Below are 27,566 nucleotides of genomic sequence, written 5' to 3'. Positions count from 1 at the left end.
AGATCTGATCCCAAGTCCCTCTTTTTTTCTCCTTAGATCACCTAGTTTGTGTGTTATTAACCTTTTTGCTTTATTTTTCTCTTCAGGTAAACAGAGTAACTTCTCACCCTGTTTTCCCAAAATATGTGACCGAGAGAACAGTGTGGGGCCGTCCAAATTGTAACCTCTCTGGTCTGTGAGGCAGGGCTTTAGCCCGACACTTCGAGCGCGTCTCAGGGTGGCTCGTGGCGACTCTCCTTGCCTTTTCCCCATCCCTCTCCACAGGGAGGTGCCAGGAGGAAGACTATGGTCACTTCTCAGTAGCCCTCTCCTTCTCAGAGTCGACACAGTTGTGTGTCCACAATGATGCTGGAAGGAAGACGCCCGGTCTTCTTTTTCAAGTGACTCCCGACTCCCCCCCTCGTCACCTGGGGGCTCCTTATACTGTCCTCCGGATTGAGAAGAGGTAGTTGGAACCTCGACCAGACAGGTATCATCTCCCTCCTTTCTCCACAGATATGCTTCAAGGCAGAGGGGAAGGCAACTACAGGGATTATGGATGCTCCTTGTCCTTTCCCCTTACATTGAGCGTTCTTTCCTATGCGCCTACATCTGAGAAAACTTTACGCCTCGGTTTCCACTTCGTCTGTACACCCTCCCTCATGCGCGCCAGCTAATCAGGGGGTGCACACTCTGGCCTATGGGAGCGCTTGGCTCAATCCCTCTACAGCGCCGGCCTGTTCACGTCCCCCTTGTCCCCTACCAATCAGCGTGTAAGTGTTCTCGCACAAGCTTTCCAGCCCATGGGAGCACTTGTATTTTTCCCAAAGCACAGACTCTAAGTGCGCGAGGTCTAAGCCCCCCCCCCCCTTTCTCTCCGGCTCCGTGATATTTCGGTTCCAACCGCAGCTTCACAGTGTCGTTTCCCACATGACCTGTCTTCTCTCAAACAGGTAAAAAGACCTTCCCAGACAGAGATTCTGTTCTCATGACCAGGTAGGCCCTGTACAGGCCGCTCTTTCATTCTAGGCTTAGCCCTCCTCAACAGCCTTCCTCAGCTCCAGCCCTCTACATATGTCCAGACCTACGGAGCCTTGCTCCTGTCCCTCCCCCTACGCTTGTGTCCCCTGCAAAGAAATGGAAAACAGGTCAGGCTTTAGCCTTCTGCCCAGATTGCACCCCTTCCACCATGCAAGCCTCACAGAAGTCCCCTGCCACTGAGGATGAGAGAACACTCCCTCCTCCGGAGTGGGCTGTCGCTATTTGTCAATCGGTAACTGACCTAACCAAGTGATCATAGTCCCTGGTGCAGGTTCTTGAATGTTTCCTTAACCTGTCAGCCGCCACCACTGCTCCAATCGTTCCTCTGAATGAATCACAGGCACCTATTTATCACTCAGCATTGCAGGTCAAGGATAAGGTCCAAGAAGTGGACACACTCCATTTCCTCACCTGGTTCCCCTTCTCCCTCTAAATCCTCCAGGATGGCCTCAGTGTCCCACTCCTCCTCCCCCGAGGTGGCCCCAGGGTCCTACCTTGATTCCCAGCCAGAATCTGATCCTGACATGGACTAAACTTCCAAACTCCAGGATATGGTCGACAGTCTCATATCTCCAGTCAATCAGACCTTCAATATTAAGGAGGAGTGTCCTGTTCCGAATCATTGTCTCATTCAAAAAGGCTGATGGCGCCGTGCTGTTTCCTGCATTCGCTTCCACATGGGTAGCCAAGCCAGGTTCCACTTGGGCAAAAAGCTCCTTCGGCAGGGAAATTTATCAGTGGTCTCACCAGGCGAACTCGAAGATCTTGTGGACCAGATTGTCCATGCAGGTAAATATCTACTCGCCACATCTCTTAACGCCGCCTGTATTGCCCATGTTACCAGCAATATTGTAGCCACACACAGAATCCTCTGAATCAAGGCCTAGAATGCGGACTCGGCATCCAAAAAGTCCCTTACCAATCTCCCCTTTCAGGGATCAAAACTTTTTGATCAGCTCATCTCAGACGCCACCAGTTGTAAGAGTATTTCTCTTCTCCAGCATAAGGGTTCATTAAGCAAGAGACACTCAAGTTTTGTCATCGCTCTTCCTCTGGGACCTCCTCCCAGCGAGATCAGTCCCCAGCACAGCAAGAGAGGAGGAAGCAGTCCTTAAAGCCTGCCCCATCATGGCGCTATAAAGGCCATTCTGACAAACCCGCTGGTGCCCAATCCAATTGATTCTCTTCTGCATAGAATCCTCTCAGGGTGGGTGGCCATCTTCCTTACCAGGAAGCGTGCTCCCGTAGTTGACGATGCCTGGGTTAGGGAGATTGTCACCACAGGTTAAAAGATAGAATTTTCCTCTCTCCCATGCAGACTTTTTTATGATACACTCTTCAAGGATTACATTTCAGGTTCCTGGGTTCTTCCAAGCCATTGACACTCTCCTCCAGGCAGGGATTATTGTGCCTGTTCTTTCTCAGGAATACTTCTCGGTGTTAATTCCAAACTTTCCATGGTCCCAAAGGAGAGTTCTCTCCGTCTGATCCTGGTTCTCAAGCTACTAAACTGGGGGGTGCACCTTCGTTATTTCCTAATGGAATCCCTCTGTTTGGCAGTTGCCTCTATGGAACCAGAGGAGTTCCTCTGCTTTGTTAACATCCAGGATGCAGATTTCCACATCCTGATCTGCTTGGCAAAACAGAGGTTTCTCCGCTTTGCGGTTAAGGGGTAGTCCCATCAGTTCACAGTTCTTATGGCCATTCTTCGTTCTAAGGGGAGTTTAGTCATTCCCTACCCGGACAACCTACTGATCAGGGGGCCTTCTTTCCGAGACTTCTACAAAAGTCTTCAGGTCACTCTGGATACCCTTACCCATCTAGGATGGGTAGAGATCACAGCAAAATCACCTATGATCTCGGTCCAGGGCCTAGTTTTTCTAGGCATGCTGTTCGATACATCTCACCCAAAATTTCTTCTAGAGGAAAAGATTTCTGCACTCCACCTGGAGATTTGTGCTCTAAGTCACCCTTCCCCATGCTCTCAGACTCTGCACTGCATGAGAGCTCTAGGTAAGATGGTTGATGCGATGGAAACCGTCCCTTCCAACTGGCCCTCCTGTCAGCTTGGGGCAAAAGGATTTAGTCGCTAGATTGCCCCATACTTCTGACCCTTCAAGTGAGGCAGTCTCTGGCTTGGTGGAGTCTCTCCTGCGGTGGAAATCAAGCGGTGGAAATCATTCCTTGCCCTTCACTGGCAAGTTGTCACGACAGCACATGGCAGCAGTATCAGTGGGGCATATTCCAGGCGTGGACAACTGGGCCGCAGATTTCCTAAGTCTCTCATCGTGCGAAAGGTCATGCAATCTCTCAGTGTTCGATCAGATCTGTTAAAAATGGGGCACTCCAGACGTTTATCTGATGGAGTCTCAGATGAATCACAAGGTCACTGGTTTCATGGCCAGGTCTCGTGACCCCCTGGCAGTTGGTTCCGACGCCCTGGTCATTCCCCGATCTCACTATCAACTTCCATACCTTTTTCCACCACTTTCTCTGATCCCGTGTCATCCTAGTGGCTCCAGACTGGTCCAAAAGAGTCTGGTACACCGAGTTAGTCAACCTACTCATGGATATACCTTGGAAACTCCCAGACCGACCAAACCTACTCTCACTCAGGGTCCAGTCTTCCACCAGAATTCTCGGTCTCTCAATTTAACGAGTCTTGCTAGAAGCAGGTTTCTCGTCCCAGGCCATACAGACCATGATCAGGGCAAGGAAATCTTCGTACTCACGCATTTATCACCGGACCTGGAAGGCCTTCTTTTGCTGGTGTGAGAATAGTCACACACCACCCATGTCTTTTACCCTTCCATCCATCCTGTCATTCTTACAAACAGGACAATCCAAGCCATGTGGTAGGCCGAAGCGGGGGTGTGGGGGGCTAAATTTAAGCCTGGGAGCCGCATGGGGGGGGGGGGGGGGGGGGAGAGGGATGGAGCGGCTGTCGCCGCGGGCAGCCGGGGGAGCCCGGAATGGGACTGGAGCACACCTAGATTAATCCCTGGTCTAAAATCCTTAAAGAGATATGTGTGTGTGTATATATGTGTGTGTGTGCGTATATGTTTGTGCCAGTCTGTGGGTGTTCCCTGCTGAGGAGGAGCTAACTTTTTGCCTGTGTCCCCCAATAAAGGCTCCAAGAAATATTTTCCGGCGAGTAGAAAAATCCTTCTTTTCTCTTCCGGTATAATGGATTCCAGTAGAGGGAAGAAAGACATAGATAGATGGATGTTGGTCCAGCACCCCCACAAACTTACAGTAACTCCAGGCAGCGTGGTGTATAAACTTCATGTGTAGTTGCCACTGCTGAGAACTGCATCTCAGCTCCTATTCAGCTAAATGGATTGCAAATTTTGGAAACATCCCGTCCCCATATGCAGTTTGTTTAAAAACAATGTTCTATAATGATCCTCCCTGGGTCCTGAATAGAGTATCCGATACTTCCAGGGTCTGTTATTAGCTGCACCAGTGACATCGCTGCGCTGTAGGCAATGAGTGAGTTCAGCAACTGAGCGGCCTGTGCAGTCTACAAAGTTGCCAAGCACAGTTATTTGTTGCAGTGCTGTTGAAATTACGACAATGCTGAAAACAAAAATCAGTGTCGGGAGACGAGACATTGCAACGGGGAAGGCGAGTAAAGCTGCGTTTTATGCAAAATCAGAAAAACACTTTAAATAGGGGCTGATCTGCATTAGTACCCCTTCTGACCAGAAGCGCACCATAAAGCTGTGTTGAGACTCACAGGTCATGATTTATAAAAGATTTGAGAATAGAAATTGGAGTAAAAGTCTTGGAAAATTTTGTTGCCACTCAAGGCTGTACTAAAGTTTTGTGACTTTTGGTGTTCTCATGCTGTTTTTGCCCATTGGGCAGAGCTGCTGTGGAGAGCCCCCGCTCATCATGTATTTATTAGTAGAGTAAGTTTTGTGGCAAGGAGCACACCACTTATCATACCCTCTGGATTCATTAAGAAGTATGTGCCTGGGACTGACTAGCACATATCAAGACAGGCTTTAACAACCAATTCTATCAGGACCATAGCCTTTCTTCTGGAGCTGTAAACAACTGTGCCTGTGTTCAATGGGTAATGTGCAATTGGCGGATGACTCAAGAGCCAGCGCCCGCTGATCTTGCAAGGGACCACAATATATCAAAGACATTTAAATGCAATGTACAGAGCGGTGACTGAAGCCGGCTGACACTCTATGACTGAAAGCCTGAGACTGTTGGTAGGAATAAAGTTCATTTCCTCCTGTCAATCGGGCTTTAGTACACTATAAACCTGCAGATTAACCCCATATATGCAGGTTAATAGCATTTGGGGACATAACAGGTTACCTTTAAAGGTTTAGTAATTCTTAAAATGCAGTAAAGAATTAGAAAATAATATTGTAACTGGTGTAAATGTATAGTAGTGAAATTCAATAATCGCATAACACTTATGGCAAAAGAGGTCATGTTGATAGCTTATATTCTCCATAAAGGTCCGGGTGTTACTCACCAATATAAGGGCAACAGTTATATAACAGTTGTTGATCCACCAACGGTACGCTGTCCTAAAATAATGGCAATACAAGTTATTATTCAATATATAATAGGTCACCTCAGACACATCTGCTGCCCACACATTACCAGCTCAGTAGTCATTACAATACCAAGTTCCATATTAAGGTCTAGCTCTAGCTGAAATTGTCCCTTTAAACTTACTATCTCTATCTTATTACACTTTATGCTGCTGTTCTAAGATAATGTTATATAACATCGCCGCTTTACAGAGACCACTCATAAGATGGATATAATGGCAGCCATATTGACCATCTCGTAGCTCTTCTAGAAACAGAAATAACTGACTAAACAAAAAGACATAAGGACAATAAGAGCTTTATTTGAAAACAGAATACATGTAATGTAACACCACACACTCACCAGCCCTTGTATGGATACTAACATCTCTACTGAAATCTCATCCTGAGCAACTTCACTGTCGAAAAACATTTCCTCTGGCAATGCCGGCACCTTAAAAATAACAAGCCACATGACATTAAAAGAAGGATTTTTGGCACTCATGACAAAATCTCTTTCTTGGAGCCTTCATTGGGGGACACAGGTAACCATGTGTGTATGCTGCTGTCGCTAGGATGCTGACACTACGCAAAAAAATGAAAATAGCTCCTCCTCAGCAGTATACACCCACCGACAGGCACCAAGTACCTCAGTTAGTGTAAAAGCAGGAGAAACTCGAAAAAACTAAACACATGCACCAACCCATCAACAAAAGGCCATAGGCCCAAAATCGGTACAACCAGTTAGGGAGGGTGCTGTGTCCCCCAATGAAGGCACCAAGAAAGATTTTACGGTGAGTACCAAAAATACTTCTTTCTTTATCGCTTCATTGGGGGACACAGGTAACTATGGGACGTTCCAAAGCAGTCCTTAGGGTGGGAAACAGAAGGAACGCAAAGAAAACACTTAGGTCGGCCGATGCGTAACTGCCGCCTGCAGCAACTTCCTTCCCAAGCCTGCATCAGACGAGACATGAGTATGAACCCTGTAAAACCTCGCAAAAGAGTAATGATGACCAGGTCACAGATGTACAAATCTGTAAAGCCGAAGCCTGGTGACGAATTGCCCAGGAAACTCATCCCGCCCGGGTGGAGTGAGCCTTTAGCCCCGGAGGGTGCTGTTTGTCCTGAACGCGGTATGCCTCCAAAATTGCCGAACGAATCCAACGGGCAATAGTGGACTTGGAAGCTGGGAGCCCGTTACGACGACCTTCAGGGATGACAAATAGTGGGAGAGACCCGTCACTTAGAAGAGAACATGTTGGCGCAGTACCCAGAAGACTTAGAAGAACGACCCCTTGATCGCCAGTGAGGTGCGGGTCTGAAAGAGGGCTCTTCCTTTCCCTATGGGTGGAAGAACGGCCCTGCTGTGAGGAAGATCTGATTGAGTGAAGGGCCAAAAGGAACAAAAATGAAGCAACCTCTTCCAATTGAAAAGACGCTTAGGCCTGGACTGGAAAAGAGAAGTGCTTTTCCCGCCGATAGAATCCGAAACTATCTGATCCAGTTTGGACCTGAAAAGCCTAGAGTGTTGAAAGGCAAGGTTAGAGACTTTTTTGAGGGTGGATCATTCCATGCTTCAGCCAGAGGATGTGGCGTATAGCAATGATATTGCTGTTTGCCCTGGCAAAACAACAGGCTGCATCAAGGGAGGCAGTAAGAAGATATTTGCTGGCATGGGCAATCTGGTCTGCCAAATCTGCCATCTCATCCAGAGGAACTGCTGCTAGGATACACAGGCGAAGCATTTTTTTGCTCAGGAAGAAATAGATTTGGCCGCCCAGGTGTAGGCAAAAATGGGACAGAGAGAAGCGCTGGCCGCATCAAAGGCGGGCTTGGCTAAGGACTAAAGCTGCCTATTCGTGGCGTCCTTAAGAGATACAAAGTCCGGTACAGACAAGACTGTGTTGGAAGACGGGTGTGAGACTGGTGGATCCACATTAGGGGATTCTGCCCATTAACCAACAAGGTCTGGGCTAAAGGGATAAAGAATGTCTAGCTGCTTCATTGCCAGGAAGCACTTTTCAGGATGTTCCTAGTGTTTAGCCATAATTGCTTCAAATTCCCAGTTATTGGGGAAGGTTCGTGAAGAACGTTTTACCCATTTGAAGGACACTGAGTGCTCCTGAGCAGAAGCCTCATCCCTCCTGTAGGTTAAGAACTTGGGTAATTGCTGAGGTAAGGCTATTGACCATATCCTGCATTTTGAGACCCGGTCAGTATGAGACTCAGACTCAGCCTGGGAATCCACATCCGACCCAAAATCTGCCTCCGAAAACGGGGCATGGGGAGAGGAGAGCATCCTATATGTGCAGAGGGACCCGGGGAACTAGAAAGAGGCCGTTTCCATTTCTTTGTACCAGATTTGTCCCTGCGACGGTCGTGGTCAAGTGTGTGCGAATCACCGTGAGAGGCGTTCAGAGCACTGGTGGTGGTAGAAAAATGTTGAATATGCTCCAGGACCTGGACCAGGGACGGTGATACTTTAGTCAGGTCAGAGACCAACTATAACATGGCAACAGCCCACTCCGAGGAGAGGGGTCTGCTCTCATCCTGGGCGTTAGGGGGCTCCTGTGTGGCAGACGTGGAGGAGGGGCTGCAGGACAGACAGAAGGGGGAAAAACTAATTTGAGGACCACATTCTTTTACAAACGGCACAGGCGTAAAGAACCACAGTAGGTTTAGAGGGGCAATGGAAAGCCTCTGCAGGGTTGGGCATAAGTTGAGCCTGGCAATACTGCTTAAAAAAAATTAGAGTAGAGCCTACCCAATGCCAGCAATGGTCAGCAAATGACTGCAAGGTTAGCTGTGTCGCACTGCGGCCGTGCTATAAGCTAAATGCGGGTCTGACATCGAGAGCGCAGAAAATATGCAGTCTCAGACAGATTTTACATCTGCTGAGGCACAAGAACGGTGAAGTATCGGCTCAGCAGCGTATAGCCAGGACGATGCAGAGCGGTGGACGTGACTAAGAACGCCGGCCGGTGAAAAACAGTAAAAATCTGATCGGCTGACACGTCGGGGGCATGTTCAGAGAGGAGGATAAGCCAGCCGGCCAGAAAAGAAGGCGCCCCTCCGATTCAGTATATATCTTTACAGGTTAAATGCAAAGTCATTAATTAGCAATTAATGAAGTTGATCTCCAGACCTGGGCAAAGAACAATTGCCACCGCATTTGTAGAAATGATAATTGGCAGAGGGATGAAGTCTGCAACCGTTTCATGTTTTTGGTCTGAAAAGTATTGCAAAATCTGCATAAGATGTGAGTTTTTGATTAGAGTAAATGTATTATTCATGTGTAATAAATGCAGTCATTGGAAATCAATATTTTTACCATGACTTATAACAACTGTTAAACAGTTAACATTTGTACTTAATATGCATTTTTTACACGGTTTTATTTTTAGTTTTAGTTTTATAAAGTAAATTAATGAATTTTAACCTTCTTATATCAAAGGATTTTAAGGCTGATACAGGTGCCTTAACCTCTTGCAGATGCAGCCATTTTTCTTTTTTTTTCTGCTTTAAGTTTTTTCATCATCGACTTCCAATATTTTATTTTCATTTCACTTAGTAAGAAAGTTTGTTTGTATGCAGAATAAGTTGTAATTTTAACACTACAAAAAATATAGGAAATGGGTGTACAGCCTATATAGTGTATGACCACAGAGTGGTCTATATGTATCAATAGTAAACATCACAGAAAAGAAAAAGAAATGCAATATTGATGCGCACATCTAAAATCTGACAAATTTCATTGATGTACAATCCATAAAAACTATAAAATGTCAATATAAAAGCCTGAAACACATCTAATAAGGTGCAAAAAATAGCCAATATCTCATGGACAGAATTACATAAACTGTGCAATAAAGTATCATGATCTGATATCACCTCTGGCAGCAATGTATAAAATATACACATAAAAGCAAAAAAACATGCACTAAATGCAAACAGTATAGAATATTATCCTGGCAGTAATGGATATCATAGTTATTACATGCCAAACCAATTCACCATCCACCACAAAGGCTATAGCACACAGTATGTAATTTATCACCTATAATATACAATTATGCTGAAATGGGGATAGCACACTGATGATAAAATTAGGCTGTAGATAAATACACAATATAATGGAAGAGATCATGAAGTTCAGTCTTTCACTGTCAGGGGTTTACCGCAACAGAGAGGAGCAACAAGACCGCGGCGTCTGATTTCTCCTACTCCTGCACTGATTAGAAGCAATTCCCAGCTAGCATTCATTGTCCTCACAGACAGCATATGCTGCATGGCTGGTGGTGGTTGTTGGAGAAGGCATTTGGTGGATTTACAGTGCCTTGCGAAAGTATTCGGCTCACATATCATGCTTCAAACAAAGATACCAAATGTAAATTTTTGGTGAAGAATCAACAACAAGTGGAACACAATTGTGAAGTTGAACGAAACGTCTTTTGTTATTTTAAATTTTTGTGGAAAATCAAAAACTGAAAAGTGCGGCGTGCAATATTATTCGTCCCCTTTAACTTAATACATTGTTACGCCACCTTTGCTGTGATTACAGCTGCAAGTCGCTTGGGGTATGTCTCTATCAGTATTGAACATCGAGAGACTGAAATTCTTACCCATTCTTCCTTGGCTAACAGCTCGAGCTCAGTGAGGTTTGATAGAGATCATTTGTGAACAGCAGTTTTCAGCTCTTTCCACAGATTCTCAATTGGATTGAGGTCTGGACTTTGACTTGGCCATTCTAACACCTGGATATGTTTATTTGTGAACCATCCCAGTCTCAGGTCTTTTGCAGACTCAAACAGGTTTTCTTTAAGAATGGTCCTGTATTTGGCTCCATAAATCTTCCCATCAATTTTAACCATCTTCCCTGTCCCTGCTGAGGAAAAGCAGGCCCAAACCATGATGCTGCCACCACCATGTTTGACAGTGGGGATGGTGTGTTCAGGGTGATGTGCTGTGTTGCCTTTACGCCAAACATATCGTTTATAATTGTTGCCAAAAAGTTCGATTTTGGCTTCATCTGACCAGAGCACCATCTTCCACATGTTTGGTGTGTCTCCCAGGTGGCTTGTTGCAAACTTTAAATTACACTTTTTATGGATATCTTTGAGAAATGGCTTTCTTCTTGCCACTCTTCCATAAAGTTCAGATTTGTGCAGTATACGACTGATTGTTGTCCTATGGACAGACTGTCCCACCTCAGCTGTAGATCTCTGCAGTTCATCCAGAGTGATCATGGGCCTCTTGGCTGCTTCTCTGATCAGTCTTCTCCTTGTTTGAGATGAAAGTTTAGAGGGACTGCTGAGTCTTGGTAGATTTGCAGTGGTATGATACTCCTTCCATTTCAATATGATCGCTTGCACAATGCTCCTTGGAATGTTTGAGGTTTTGAAAATCATTTTGTATCCAAATCTGGCTTTAAACTTCTCCACAACAGTATCATGGACCTGCCTTTTGTACTCCTTGGTCTTCATGATGCTCTCTGTGCTTCAAACAGAACCCTGAGACTATCACAGAGCAGGTGCATTTATACGGAGACTTGACTACACACAGGTGGATGACCGTATATACTCTAGTATAAGCCGAGAATTTCAGCCCATTTTTTTAGGCTGAAATTGCCCCCCTCGGCTTATACTCGAGTCATACCCAGGGGTCAGCAGGGAAGGGGGAGCGGCAGCTGTCTAATAATACTCACCTGCTCCTGTTGCGGTCCCTGGACGTCCCTCGTTCTCAGGGTGCCAACAGCTTCTTCCTGTAGTGAGCAGTCACATGGTAATGCTCATTACAGTAATGAATATGGACTCGACTCCCATAGGGGTGGAGCTGCATATTCATTACTGTAATGAGCGGTACCGTGTGACTGCTCACTAAAGGAAGAAGCTGCCGGCGCCAGGGAACAGACGTGCAGGGACCACGCCAGGAGCAGGTGAGTATGACCCAGTGTGCGATATTAACCTGCTCCCCGTTCCACCATCGGCGCCGCTGTGTCTTCTGTGTCCTCTGCACTGATGCTCAGGTCAGAGGGAGCGATGACGCAATTAGTGCGCACTGCCCTCTGCCTGAACAGTCAGTGCAGAGGACGCAGAAGACACGAAGGAACATGGAGCTCCACAACACTAGAGGAAAAAGGGACGAGGAGACGCGACGCGCGTAAACCGGGAAGCCTAGCTAGGTTAGAGCAGGAGACTCTCTGACACCCGGCGAGACGTTATATTGGGACAAAAAGAGCGCAAAATTCAAACAAACGGTGGTGAGTGGCAGGGGGAGGCGCAGCCAGGAAGAGAGGGATGTGCTCACGGTCTGGGACCGGACTGTGGAAAATGGCTGCGGTCGTGCAGGGGATAATGTACTAAAGCCGCCCTGACCCGTTAAGGGACGGAAATGCTGAGGAATCTCTGCCATGCGCCGCTGCGGGGGGTGGTGGTGGGGGGGTTGAGGGAACATATATACCTGCGAAGTGGATCCCTGGTTCCTCTTCACTGATGAGGATTGCATCAGGAGTCCTCAGGTGGATGAGGGACACTGGAAAAAGGGATCCTCCTTCCCACACCATCTCCTGACGATGCAGAAGACTTCATCAACCCCCTTACGAGAAGGGGGGGGGGCCACCGCTGGTGACCACCGTCTTCCTCTCAGTGAAGAGGGGAAAAGGCAAAGACTGGCCACCGGTAAACGCCCTGAAACACCCGTAAAGTTGACAGGGGATTAAGTACTGCCTGCGGGTCTGAGAGTGGACGATGTGGGTGACACCACACTGCTCTCTCAGTCACATACGTACGGAAAAACAGGGTGAGAAATTACACCATGTTAACCTGAAGATGAAGAACCTGAAAAACAAAGGAAAAAGGTTAATAAAAACACAACAGGATACCTGAAAAGGAAAACTGCAGATCTGTGATCAGATCCAGGTCCGCCTCCTACAGACAGTAAGATAAAACTGAGGTACTTGGTTCCTGTCAGTGGATGTATACTGCTGGGGAGGAGCTATTTCCATTTTTTTTGCATAGTGTCAGCCTCCTAGCGACAGCAGCATACACCCATGGTTACCTGTATCCACCAATGAAGTGATAAAGAAAGACTAGGCGATTTGCAGTTCTTTTTTATTAAGATTTCTGTGAGGTTTTAAAAAAGAATAAAAATGAGACCCATAGTTTAGGTTTTTCTGTCAACAGCGTTGGGACGGGCTAGTTATTACATGCCGAATTGGCATTTTTATTCATACGAAATTCTGACAATTACAACATTTTTACTTTTTATTGCATTTTTTGGGGAGGTGGTTGAGGGAGGGGAGTGTCAAATAAAAATAAAAAAAAAAGACAATTCTGGCATTCTGATTTTCTTCTTTAGGACATTACTCCTTAGGCCTCTTTCTCACTTCAGTCTTTTGGCTTCAGTTTGAATCCGTCATTTTCATCAAATAGCGGATCCGCTATTTTTTTTTTGGCGGATCCGCTATTTTCCCATAGACTTGCATTAGCGACGGATTGTGACGGATGGTCGTCCGTTCCGTCCGCCATGCGACGGATCCGTCGAAATTTGGCGGACGTCATCTAGACCTAAACGGACATTATAACGCTTTTTGTCTGCGCCGAAATGGCGGTTCGCGACGGATCTGTCGCGTCCGCCATTCCATAGAATGGGAGCCTATGGGCGACCGTCATTTCGGCGGATCCGTCGCCCTAATCCGCTTTTTCAATTGCGCATGCTCCAAAAAATAGATACTTTAACCAGACAACCCCCAAGTAACGGATCTGTCAAAAAAACGGATCCGTTAGAACAGTTTTCTCAACAATTGTGACGGATCCGTCACTATGTCGGAGCTGACTGACGCCAAACAACTGAAGTGTGAAAGAAGCCTTACGAAGATAAGGAGTTTGTTTTGGTAATTTAAGTTTTTATTTTATAATCCTTGTTGACTTTAACTAGCATCTGTTTAATCATTTATTCTATATATGGCAATACTACAATATTGCAGCAGCGTGCAGTAATATTACGGATGTCCTACAAAGCCGAACCATGGGCTTGATGGGCTTTGGATTGATTGGAACATGTGGTAAGAGGCAGATGCCAGCTGCAATACACTGCCAGCACCAGTGGTTATGGAATAGGCTCAGCTACTGATCCCGCTTCATACACCCATACCGGACTTGGGACGTACCAATACATCTTATGTCAGGATGGGGTTGTATAGATTTATAAAAAGCAATTTTGTACAGTTATAAATATTGTACCTGTAAAAGCCAGCCCAGAACCGCAAGAAGCAGCAGCTTATTTAGGATATTCATCTCTTTCTCATCAGTCAGGATCAATTTATTTCTTTACAACAAAAAGGAAACACAAATTAATACGCGGCTTCTAACACAACCACTTATACTACAACTAGATGGTTGCCCGATTCTAACGCATCGGGTATTCTAGAATATGTATGTATATAGCAGCCACATAGTATATAGCACAGGCCACGACATATTCTTGAATACCCGATGTGTTAATACAGGCCACGCAGAATATAACAGTGGACACGCAGTATATAACACAGCTTAAACAGTATATAACACAGACCACGCAGTATATAACATTTCCCATAGTATATAACACTGCCCACGTAGTATATAGCAGCCATGCAGTATGTAACGCAGCCCACACAGTATGTAACACTGCCTACGTAGTATATAGCAGCCATGTAGTATATAACGCAGCCCACGCAGTATATAACATTGCCCACATAGTATATAAACACTGCCCACATAGTATATAAACACTGCCCACGTAGTACATAGCAGCCATGTAGTATATAACGCAGCCCACGCAGTATGTAACACAGCCCAAACAGTATATAACACAGCCCACGTAGTATATAACATTGCCCACATAGTATGTAACACTGCCCACGTAGTATATAGCAGCCATGCAGTATGTAACAGCCCACACAGTATATAACACTGCCCACGTAGTATATAGCAGCCATGTAGTATATAAAGCAGCCCACGCAGTATATAACATTGCCCACATAGTATATAACACTGCCCACGTAGTACATAGCAGCCATGTAGTATATAATGCAGCCCATGCAGTATGTAACACAGCCCATGTAGTATATAACAATGTGGGCACTATATGCGTGGTTAAAAAAGACTTAAAATAAAAAATAAACATATACTCACCATCCGAAGGCTCCTTGAAGTCCTGGCGCCTGTGTGCGGTGCATGCGGCAGCTTCCGGTCCCAGGGTTGGTATGAGCGCAGGACCTGTGATGACGTCGCGGTCACATGACCGTGACGTCATGGCAGGTCCTTCGCTCATAGCATCCTTGGCACCGGAACCTGCCGCTTGCACTGCCGAAGACAGCGCGCGACGTCTAGCATCCTTGGCACCGGAACCGGACGGTGAGAATAACCTTTTTTTTTGTTTATTATTTGTAACATTAGATCTTTTTACTATTGATGGTGCATACGCAGCATCAATAGTAAAAAGTTGGTCACACAGGGTTAATAGCTGTGTTAACACCGCGGCATAACGCGGTCCGTTAATGCTGCCATTAACCCTGTGTGAGTGGTGACTGGAGGGGAGTATGGAGCTGGCGCCGGGCACTGACTGTGGGGAGGAAGGAGCGCCATTTTGCCGCCGGACTGTCCCCGTCGCTGATTGGTCGTGGCTGTTTTGCCGCTACCAATCAGCGACTTGGATTTACATGACAGAGGCCACGACCAATGAATATCCGTGACAGACAGACAAACAGACGGAAGTGACCCTTAGACAATTATATAGTAGATACTACTGAGTGCTGTAATGATGCATGGGGAGCCTTCAGAAGTTAGTGCCTGGAGAGGATTGCTGTGAAGAGTACAAAACCCAGCTTTCTTATAATGCAGAGCCTTGAGGCTCTTACTGAAAACAATCCACAAGTACACAACGTTATAGATGACCACCATCAGACAAGCAGAACAATTGCTTTCATTAAAAAAAAAAAAAAAAAAAAAAGTAATATTGAGAATTATACAAATGTTGGGTCCTCTACCACTGACATCTTAATATATACTTACCTTTTAATGTCTCCACATCCAGTTCCGTCAAGATGTGTCCGGATCCCAGAAGTTCACTGACCGCCATATTGGGACACCCAAGTGATGGATGTCTCAATATGGAAACTGCTGGTGGTACCAGCCTCTTGCGCGGTAACACCAGCGGAAAACCATCGCACCACACACACTGTATACGCAATACGCACACCACACACACCCTGTATATGCTGTATGCACCACACACACACACCCACCCTGTATATGCTGTATGCACCACTCACACACAGTATACGCAGTAAGCACCACACGCACGCACTGTATACGCCATACGCAGCCTCTTGCCCAGTACCACCAGCGGACCACCATCACATTAGTGGGGTTTTCCCACGAGCGAAAGTTCATTTTAAAAATTGTCTGTGTCTGACAGTGTACGAAGCATACCACATCTCCTGAGCAGGGGAGGAAGCAAAAGACAATACTGACATTACAGCAGGGGATCACAATGGATTCATGTTGTGAGGTAAAAGTTCACTGTTTTTAAAAAATATTTTCCCTCACAAAAATGTATCTTCTGCGATCTCCTGCGATAATGTCAGTATTGTCTTTTGCTTCCTCCCCGGCCCAGGAGCTGTGGCATGTTCTGTACACGGTCAGACACACAGAATTTTTAAAATGAACTTTCGTTCATGGGAAAACCCCTTTAAAAACCAAATATCAATGCCAACATGGCTCCTCCTAAAAAGTACGCCAATGACAATGAAAGGAAAGCAGCACAGGCACAACGTTGAAGACAACAACGGGTAAGAGAGAGTGGATAGGTGGGTGAGCACATAGAGGGGTTAACAGAGATTCTCTACACTGCAAAGCCTGCCCCAATCGTGACATTACCGCCCTCCCGATGCAATAGCATAGTTACAGCATAATTTGTTATAGTAGCAAAAAAAAAAAAAAAAAAAACAGGGATTTTTGTGTACTCGCCGTAAAAACCTTTTCTCCGAGTCACTCATTGGGGGTCACAGGACCATGGGTGTATGCTGCTGCCACTAGGAGGCTGACACTAAGTGAATACAAAAAAGTTAGCTCCTCCTTTGCAGTATACACCACCCAGTGGCTCCAGATAGAACCAGTTTAGTGACCTAGCAGTAGGAGATTATAATCAGCAACAATAGGTACAACATGTTAAATCAGAAAAACAATAGCCAACAGGGTGGTTGCCGTGTCCCCCAATGAGTGGCTCGGAGAAAAAGATTTTACGGTGAGCACTTAAGATCCATGTTTCCCCTTCGCCACATTGGGGGGACACAGGTCTGTGGGACGTCCCAAAGAAGTCCCCGGGTGGGAAATAACATCATAACAGAGTAAACTCCCAGCATCAGCTGTCTAAAGGTGAAACAACAACACCTTTTTTGGAAGGAAGGGCAGGGATGGCCTGAGGACCACCTTGTCTCTATGAAAAGTCAGAAAAGAAGCTCGGCAGGATGGAGCAACTAGCTCTGAGACCATTCTGCTTGAGGTTACCATGACTAGGAAGGAAACCTTCCATGAGAGGTGGGAGAGAGAGAGACAACCTGTAACGGTTCGAAAGGAGATTCCTATAGGACACCTAGGGCCAAGTTAAGGCCTCAGATATCTAAGGGTGCTCTGTAGGGAGGTACCACACGAAAGACTCCCAGAAAAAGTGCTCACCCGCGGTTTGGAAGAGACTTTACGCTGAAACAATACAAACAAGGCAGATATGCCCCTTTGAGGGACCTCGGCTCGGCGCTAGGCCCGAGTCCAGACCGGACTGAAGGAATTCAAAAAAGGTGGTGAGGACCACCTTGTCTGAATGGAGAAAAAACAAAGGAGACCGACCTCGGCCTTTACACCAATCAAAAAAGGCTTTCCAGGTCCGATGATAGATGCGTACCGACACCGGCTTCTGGGCATTTATCATGGTGCAAACTACCTCATGGGAGAAACCAGCCACGGTTAGGACCCAGGAATCAACAGCCAAGCTGTCATATTCTGGGCCCCTGAGTTCTGGTAGTCAAACGGGCCCTGGAAAGGCAGGTCCGGTCGATCTCGTAGTCGCCAAGGGACGTCTGTGACAAGCTGCACTATTTCTGCGTACCACGCTCAGCGCGGCCAGTCTGGAGCAACTAGGATCACCGGTACTCCCTCAGCTTTGATCTTCCTGATGGCCTTCGGAAGCAAAAGCAATGGGGGAAACAGGTAGGGAAGATGAAACGGACTCCACGGAAGGACGAGTGCGTCCACCCGATAGCTCTCGGGTCCCGGGATCTAGCTACAAACTTGAGCATCTTGGGATTCAACCAGGACGCTATCATGTCTACGTCCGGAGTCCTCTAGTGAAGACAGGTCCACTGGAAAATCCCCGGAAGGAGAGACCACTCTCCCGAGGCCAGGCCTTGAGGGCTGAGGAAGTCCACAGCCCAGTTTTCCATGCTCGAGAGTGAACAGCCGAGATAACCGAGTGGTTCCTATTACCCTAGCAAAGGATGTGTTCCACCTCGCGCATTGCTGCTTTGATGCGGATGCCTCCTCTAAGCCACAGCCATGGCATTGTCTGATTGAATTCGGATGTGACGGCCTGTCTGGAGACGATGGAACCGCCACAGGAACAGACGGATCTGTCGGATTGCTAGGACATTGATGGGAAGAGAAGACTCCGGAGGAGACCAATTCCCCTGGGCAGTGTGATGACGAGGGAGAAGAGGCTCCTGTCGCATGCGTCCAAAAGTGCACGTTGTCCCTCATGCCAAGGTGGATGGAAAGAAGAGATGGTTGACAAAGTACTCAGGTCCCTTGCTGAAGGGCTAGCAAGACGACCAAGCCCCGAGAGTGTAGACTGGACATGACGGCCGCTATGACCTTTGAGAACACCATGGGGCGGGTAGCAAGGTCGAAGGGCAAGGCTGAACAGAAAATGTTCTTCGCGGATGGCGAAGCACATGAACCCTTGGAGAGGGGAGACTCCATCCTCAAATGCCGAACTCTGACAAAATTGTTCAGAAACTTTAGGCCCAGGATGGACCTGGCCGTACCATCCTCTTTTTGGGACACAAATAGAACTGAATAGCAACCCTTGAACTTCTCGTTTCCCGGAATTGGGGTAATGACCCCATCTTGCGGAGTTACTCAGAATGGGAAATGCTGGTTGTGAATGGAGAAGAGCAGGAATCTCTGGTGGGGAGGAAAGATCGGGATATGTAGGTAAGCATCCCGGATGTCGATGGATGCAAAAAACTCTCACTCTTCCACAGCAGCGAAGACTGAACACAGAGCTTCCATGCGAAAATGACGAACCTTGAAAAAATAGTTTTGAAGTTTGAGGTCTTGTAAATGACGGACAGCAGGCCTGACTGAACAGAAGTAGGCGGCCGCCAACCCTGAAAATGACGACCAGATGATGCCAGGAGTCAGCGGCGGAAAATCTCTGAGACCTAGATCCCTTATATCTCTGTCCCTGTGAGGAGAGCGCCCTGACCCGGGGAAGGTAGTGGTGGTGGACCAGAGGGATCGGAACCGGAACTGTTGATGCCTGCGAAAAGGACGCCTAAGCCTCTGCTGGGGAACAAATTTACTCTTTCCTCCCGTGGCATCAGAAATAAGCTGATCCATCTTCTCACCAAATAGGCGACCACTCTGGAAGGGTAGAGAAATAAAGGACTGCTTTGTTTTTTTCTGACGCAGAGTTCGCTTTCCACTCTCTGAGCATAATGCTCTGCTGATCGTGACTGCGTTCACTGCCGATAGAGCAGAACAGTCAGCCGCATCCAAGATGTGTGTACCAGGTAATATCCAGCCCGAGAAATTTGACTGGCAAGATGTACTGCTTTAGAGGGGATAATTACCGCTCTGAATGGATTTGGCCAGGGTATCTGCCCAGAAGACTATCGCTTTGGAAACCCATGCTGCAGCGAATAAAGGACAGAGGGCCAAGCCTGAGGCCTCAAAAAACAGAGAGAGCCAGGTGTTCTTATCTGACGGTCTGTGGGATTTTTAAAGGATGCCCCATCCGGTACGGATAAAAGGGTCTTGGATGCTAGGCAAGGCACTGGCGGGTCTACAACAGGGGATTCAGCCAGGTCCTTCCTCCGCACAGCCGCAAAAGGATATTTCGCTTCAAGAGACTTTTGTCCTATGAAGCGTTTGTCTGGTCGTTCCCTGTGACGATTGAGTACGGCCGTAAACTCAGGTTGGACTGCAAAAGTCTTATGGGGGCGTTTAGTCATCTTAAAGGACACGGCTTGATCCGGAACGGAATCAGATTTCTCTTCAACGTTTAATGTCAGACTGACAGCCTCAATCAGCAAATCCACCGTTTTTACGGAAAGCTTCACGAATTTGCATGTCATCCTTGCGCAGGTGTCGTGCTAATCTCCTCTATATCATCCAATTTTAGTTCATATGCTGCCGAAGCAAGCACCTGAAAGTCTGGTGAATCCAACTCCAAGGGGCCGCCCGATTCATACTCAGAATGGCGGTCGTTAACGGACTCCTAGAGAGGGAGAGCGAGAAGCGGAACTCGAGGACGAGAATGCACGTGAATGCCTGGGGACGTGCTGCGAATCCTTTGAACAGACGCCTATAGGTTTCTAGAGTGTTCTCGGCCCCTGCTGATCGACTGCTCCAGTATGGGAGAGGATCCATTTATGTCAGACCTGCGCATACTCCGATCCCTGGAGGGATCATGGAGGGAGTCAATCGCTTTGGCCAAAGAAGCCATGGATTCTGACAGTGACTAAGCCCACTCGGGGGGCTAGGTACACTGGGTTTGGTGGCGGCGGAGGGCTCCTGAGGGCATTTGGGATCACAGGCATTGCAGAGCGGTGAAGTCTGAGCTTAAGGAAACAGACTGGCAGGAGATACAGTACAGACCAAAAGTTTAAACACACTTTCTCATTTATAGATTTTTCTCTATTTTCATGACTCTGAAAATTGTACATTCACACTGAAGGCATCAAAACTATGAATTAACACATGTGGAATTATATACTTAACAAAAAAGTGTGAAACAACTGAAATTACGTCTTATATTCTAGGTTCTTCAAAGTAGCCACCTTTTGCTTTGACTGCTTTGCACACTCTTGGCATTCTCTTGATGAGCTTCAAGAGGTAATCACCGGGAATGGTCTTCCAACAATCTTGAAGGAGTTCCCAGAGATGCTAGGCACTTGTTGGCCCTTTTGCCTTCACTCTGCGGTCCAGCTCACCCCAAACCATCTCGACTGGGTTCAGGTCTGGTGACTGGAGGCCAGTTCATCTGGCGTAGCACCCCATCACTCCTTCTTGGTCAAATAGCCCTTACACAGCCTAGAGGTCTGTTTGGGGTCATTGTCCTGTTGAAAAATAAATGGTCCAACTATACGCAAACCAGATGGAAAAGCATGCCGCTGCAAGATGCTGTGGTAGCCATGCTGGTTCAGTATGCCTTCAATTTTGAATAAATCCCCAACAGTGTCACCAGCAAAGCACCCCCTCACCATCACACCTCCTCCTCCATGCTTCACGGTGGGAACCAGGCATGTAGAGTCCCATCAGATCACCTTTTCTGCTTCGCACAAAGACACGGTGGTTGGAACCAAAGATCTCAAATTTGGACTCATCAGACCAAAGCACAGATTTCCACTGGTCTAATGTCCATTCCTTGTGATCTTCAGCCCAAACAAGTCTCTTCTGCTTGTTGCCTGTCCTTAGCAGTGGTTTCCTAGCAGCTATTTTACCATGAAGGCCTGCTGCACAAAGTCTCCTCTTAACAGTTGTTGTAGAGATGTGTCTGCTGCTAGAACTCTGTGGCATTGACCTGGTCTCTAATCTGAGCTGCTGTTAACCTGCGATTTCTGAGGCTGGTGACTCTGATAAACCTATCCTCAGAAGCAGAGGCGACTCTTGGTCTTCCTTTCCTGGGGCGGTCCTCATGTGAGCCAGTTTCTTTGTAGCGCTTGATGGTTTTTGCCACTGCACTTGGGGACACTTTCACAGTTTTCCCAATTTTTCGGACTGAGTGACTTTCATTTCTTAAAGTAATGATGGCCACTCGTTTTTCTTTACTTGGCTTCTTTTTTCTTGCCATAATACAAATTGTAACAGTCTATTCAGTAGGACTATCAGCTGTGTATCCATCAGATTTCTGCACAACACAAATGATGGTCCCAACCCCATTTATAAGGCAAGAAATCCCACTTATTAAACCTGACAGGGCACACCTGTGAAGTGAAAACCATTGCTGGTGACTACCTCTAGAAGCTCAAGAAAAAAAAGACAGCTGACAGCACATCAGAAAAAAAGATGCACGCTCCAAGTCCACAGACCCAATTGGACGTAGTAACTCAAAAATAAAATATGGATTTGCATCCAGTCCAGGTGAAAGATTGGAAAAAACTTTATTACGCCATCATACAACGTTTAAGAATAAAATAAACTTTAGGTCTGAAGACCAGACCAGTGTGCCTCCTACGGACACTAAGCAAGAACGGGTTAGCTGAGAGCCAGCAGGAGGATGTATACTGCAGGGGAGGAGCTAACTTTCTTTGTATTCACTTAGTGTCAGCCTCCTAGTGGCAGCAGCATACACCCACGGTCCTGTGTCCCCCAATGTGGCGAAGGAGAAAAAAGTGAAGTGAGGCTAGTTCATTTTTGACTTCCAGTTCATAAGCAGGGGCTACTGAAATCTACTGTCCCCTCTCCTTGCTGAACGTGAACTAAACTATGTCTCTATGTAAACACACATCCAGGGGAGTGGCGTCAAAGTCTTAGTGTATTCTGTGCCGGTTTGTAACCAAAACAGTGCCACCATGTGGTTGAATGACCACATGACATGCTACAGCTTTTTTAAGATTAGGGGTAAGTTCACACAGGGCATTTTTGCTGCATTTTTTTCCTGCAGCAAAACCTGATCTTCTAGTGCGCTTTTGTTGTTGCTTTTTTTTTTTTTTTCTTTGTCCATGCTAATGTCCTTGGATTTTCAGCAGCAAAAACGCAGCAAATAATGATAACTGCGTTTTTTTCAACACCTATTCAAGTCAATGGGAGAAAAAAACGCAGCAAAAACGCGGAAAGAAGTGACATGCTCTATGTCCAAAAAACGCAGCAAAGCACAAAATACTGATCAAACAAAAGACCAATGTGTGTGCATGAAATTTCTGAAGTCTCATAGGCTTTGCTGGTACTGTAAAAAGCAGATGAAAATAAGCATAAAAAAGCAGCAAAAAACAGCAGCAAAAACGCCCTGTGTGAACTTACCCTTAGGCCAGTAGAAGTAAACTTGGCACCTAATTGTTCTTCTTACCTGTATATATGGAGTAAAAGGCAGAACACCTTTTTGTAATAATCAAGGTATGGAGCCACACAATCCACCAAGGATAAATATTCTGCTGTCCAAGGAACAGTCAGAACGGTGCGATGGTCCTTAATGGAGCGTCTCAGCAACTGCAACACATCCAATATTGGCAGGGTCTGGAAATGTAAAAAAGGTCAGGTAGTCCACATAAAATACAAGCTGGAAATTAAGGAAAAAAATTAAAAGGCTGGGGGGATTGAAATGAAGAAAGAAAGGTAGTACAACAAAAAATGTCTTCATTCATTAAAAATAAATATTGGGGAAATTCATCAAGCTAAAGGCAGCATTTTTTGGCTCTGTTTTAAATAAGAGCACATACGGTGACCCAAACTTATTCACTAGACAGCAACTAGAAAAGCACCATGGCTAAAAATGTGCAATCTTGCTCTAATATTTTGCCAGAGAGTTTGTGTACAGTAAAGAAGTTTCTGGTATTTCTAGGGAGATGCAAGAAACAGTGACAGACAGCGATATATTTGGCACAACTTCTGCCTGTCTGGTCAATTCATATGACAAATGGGAAATAAAAGCCCTCTCACTGATAAGACTGGTTTAACATCAGGTTAATTGGTTAAATGTGACGTAGCATTTCTTTTTAAACACTTTAACCACTTACAGTGCCTACAAGTAGTATTCAACCCCCTGCAGATTTAGCAGGTTTAATAAGATGCAAATAAGTTAGAGCCTTCAAACTTCAAACAAGAGCAGGATTTATTAACAGATGCATAAATCTTACAAACCAAAAAGTTTTGTTGCTCAGTTACATTTTTATACATTTTAAACATAAAAGTGTGGGTCAATTATTATTCAACCCCTAGGTTTAATATTTTGTGGAATAACCTTTGTTTGCAATTACAGCTAATAATCGTCTTTTCTTTTTTTAAATTCGTTTATTAAAACACTTAATTCACATGAACATACTCAATTTACATATTTCCACGTCAGTGCAGGTACATCATAAAGATAGATTCATCAACATAATACTTTATACATCGATCGGGTCATGCAAAGTTGAAATATAATAGTATGTCACATATACTGAAAATCCTAAAGCTCAACCTATCTTACTGCCTAAACAAAACAAAACAGTCTCCACCACCTTAGCATAGCAGTTTTAATGCTCAGCGTGATTCACTCTATTTCTCAAGTCTTTGCTATACAGAATCTAGGCCCTCAACTACGTGATGACACAGTGAGGTATGACGAGTTCCACAGGTCCCAAATTTTATTAAATTTATCCAAACAGCCTCTATTTTGGTATAAGGTGCGTTCATATGGCACGATTAGATTTACCAACTCTATCCAGGCCCTAAGAGACGGATGTGAAGTGCCCATCCAACGCAAGGCAATCAATTTTCTTGCCAGAAAAAGCGTCTCTCTCAAAAAAATTTGAACATGGTGGCCCCACATCTCCTCCTCCAGTATCCCAAATAAACACACTGACGGGGTCAGGGGAACAGGAATATGTACAAGGGAAGTCAACAACGTGGTCACCTCTTTCCAATAAGACATAATAACTGGACATTCCCATATCATGTGTATGAAATCCGCCTCCTCCATATGACATCTAGTACATTCTGAAGACCGGGACCACCCAATTTTAAATAATCGCAGTGGGGTTAGATATGATTGATGCAAAATGTATAACTGTATCATTTTATTGTTAGCCGAGGGTGACACCCTGGTTGGGGACTCAAGGGCCATCTCCCAGTCCTCACCCTGCAGATCGGGTATCAGGACCCTCCACTTGTCCCTTATCGGTAATAAGGTAGCATCAGCACCCACGGACAACATATAAGTATACAATACGGAGATAAGACCCCGGGGTCCCTGTGACTTGAATATCCCTATCAATGGGAAAGAGGACATCACCCGAGCCATTTCCACACTACGAAAATGTGATTGAATCGCTGATCTGAGTTGAAGATATCGAAAGAACTGAGGTCTTGGTATATCATGTTTATGCTGCATTTGTTCAAAGGACATTAGGGTTCCCTGTTCATAAAGATCATTAAGCGACGAAACACCATGCAGTGTCCAGAATTGAGCGGAGGGGTGATTCAGCAAGCTCGGGAAATATTCATTATCCCATAATGGCAGTTCAGCTACAACACCATCAAAATGAATTACCTTCTTCACTTGTCGCCAAATCAATCTTGCCAGCCGAAGTAATGGCAGTAATCTAGAGACAGAGGGTTTGTTCACCTCCAAGAAACCCAACGGGCAGTTGATCTTGGCAGCCTGAGCCAAATGGTGTTCTGAGTTCGGTAAATCTCCCCCCGGCATCCATTTTCCCAGAGCCCTAAGTTGTCCAGCTAAGTAGTATAAGAAGAAATCTGGCATTGCCGCCCCTCCCATCTGTTTAGATCTATGCAAGGTGGATAATTTAAGTTTGGGTCTAGCCCTTCCCCAAATAAAAGATGTAGTTAATGAGTTCAAGTTGGCAAAAAAGGATTTAGGGACCGGTACTGCACTATGTTGGAGGGAATAGTTGAGCTTCGGGAGGAGTATCATTTTTATCAAATTTATGCGGCCCGAGACAGATAAAGGCAGTTTACTCCAAATTGCAAATTTATGTTTAACAAGCTCCAGCAGCGGGAGAACATTAAACTGTAGATCAAGTCTACTACATCTTGGTATAATTATTCCTAGGTATTTAAAGCTAGTAACAACCGGTAATGGGGATAAAGTATTGAGGTGTGTCACCGAGCCATGAGAAAGAGGCATCAAGGCAGATTTATCCCAATTAACCCCTTCATGACCTTGCCGTTTTTTGCAATTCTGACCAGTGTCCCTTTATGAGGTAATAACTCAGGAACGCTTCAACGGATACTAGCGATTCTGAGATTGTTTTTTCGTGACATATTGGGCTTCATGTTAGTGGTAAATTTAGGTAGATAATTTCTGAGTTTATTTGTGAAAAAAACGGAAATTTGGCAAAAATTTTGAAAATTTCGCAATTTTCACATTTTGAATTTTTATTCTGTTAAACCAGAGAGTTATGTGACACAAAATAGTTAATAAATAACATTTCCCACATGTCTACTTTACATCAGCACAATTTTGGAAACAAATTTTTTTTTTGCTAGGAAGTTATAAGGGTTAAAATTTGACCAGTGATTTCTCATTTTTACAACAAAATTTACAAAACCATTTTTTTTAGGGATCACCTCACATTTGAAGTCAGTTTGAGGGTTCTATATGGCTGAAAATACCCAAAAGTGACACCATTCTAAAAACTGCACCCCTCAAGGTGCTCAAAACCACATTCAAGAAGTTTATTAACCCTTCAGGTGTTTCACAGCAGCAGAAGCAACATGGAAGTAAAAAATGAACATTTAACTTTTTAGTCACAAAAATGATATTTTAGCAAAATTTTTTTTATTTTCCCAAGGGTAAAAGGAGAAACTGGACCACGGACGTTGTTGTCCAATTTGTCCTGAGTACGCTGATACCTCATATGTGGGGGTAAACCACTGTTTGGGCGCACGGCAGGGCTCGGAAGGGAAGGAGCGCCATTTGACTTTTTCAATGAAAAATTGGCTCCAATCTTTAGCGGACACCATGTCGCGTTTGGAGAGCCCCCGTGTGCCTAAACATTGGAGCTCCCCCACAAGTGACCCCATTTTGGAAACTAGACCCCCCAAGGAACTTATCTAGAAGCATAGTGAGCACTTTAAACCCCCAGGTGCTTCACAAATTGATCCGTAAAAATGAAAAAGTACTTTTTTTTCACGAAAAAATTATTTTAGCCTCAATTTTTTCATTTTCACATGGGCAACAGGATAAAATGGATCCTAAATTTTGTTGGGCAATTTCTCCTGAGTACACCAATACCTCACATGTGGGGGTAAACCACTGTTTGGGCACATGGTAAGGCTCGGAAGGGAAGGAGCGCCATTTGACTTTTTGAATGAAAAATTATCTCCATCGTTAGCGGACACCATGTCGCGTTTGGAAAGCCCCTGTGTGCCTAAACATTGGAGCTCCTCCACAAGTGACCCCATTTTGGAAAGTAGACCCCCCAAGGAACTCATCTAGAGGCATAGTGAGCACTTTAAACCCCCAGGTGCTTCACAAATTGATCCGCAAAAATGAAAAAGTACTTTTTTTTCACACAAAATTTCTTTTAGCCTCAATTCTTTCATTTTCACATGGGCAACAGGATAAAATGGATCCTAAAATTTGTTGGGCAATTTCTCCTGAGTATGCCGATACCTCATATGTGGGGGTAAACCACTGTTTGGGTGCACGGCAAGGCTCGGAAGGGGAGGCGTGCCATTTGACTTTTTGAATGGAAAATTAGCTCCAATCGTTAGCGGACACCATGTCGCGTTTGGAGAGCCCCTGTGTGCCTAAACATTGGAGCTCCCCTACAAGTGACCCCATTTTGGAAACTAGACCCCCCAAGGAACTTATCTAGATGCATAGTAAACACTTATAACCCCCAGGTGCTTCACAGAAGTTTATAACGCAGAGCCGTGAAAATAAAAAAATAATTTTTCTTTCCTCAAAAATGATTTTTAGCCCAGAATTTTTTATTTTCCCAAGGGTAATAGGAGAAATTGGACCCCAAATGTTGTTGTCCAGTTTGTCCTGAGTACGATG

General features: G+C 45.5%; 1 protein-coding gene and 1 non-coding gene across 4 annotated transcripts in view; both read right to left on the bottom strand.

The window, feature by feature from the left end:
• The window catches only part of CDAN1 (codanin 1), a 162,905-nt gene that overhangs the window by 77,408 nt on the left and 57,931 nt on the right, over nt 1-27,566 (bottom strand). For all 3 annotated transcript variants that reach the window (XM_077261534.1, XM_077261543.1, XM_077261552.1), the window contains 4 exons: nt 22,908-23,074; nt 13,823-13,907; nt 5,944-6,033; nt 5,519-5,573 (listed from right to left, as the gene is read on the bottom strand). In XM_077261534.1, coding sequence (XP_077117649.1) covers nt 5,519-5,573; nt 5,944-6,033; nt 13,823-13,907; nt 22,908-23,074 — 397 coding nt within the window. The remainder of the gene's footprint in view (nt 1-5,518; nt 5,574-5,943; nt 6,034-13,822; nt 13,908-22,907; nt 23,075-27,566) is intronic.
• Nucleotides 19,940-20,045, bottom strand: LOC143797454 (U6 spliceosomal RNA). The gene has a single exon (XR_013220480.1). It is a non-coding gene; the product is annotated as a U6 spliceosomal RNA (small nuclear RNA).

Source organism: Ranitomeya variabilis, chromosome 1, assembly GCF_051348905.1.
Source record: "Ranitomeya variabilis isolate aRanVar5 chromosome 1, aRanVar5.hap1, whole genome shotgun sequence".
In the NCBI taxonomy this organism is placed as follows: Eukaryota; Metazoa; Chordata; class Amphibia; order Anura; family Dendrobatidae; genus Ranitomeya; species Ranitomeya variabilis.
This window is presented reverse-complemented; position numbering and strand designations above follow the sequence as displayed.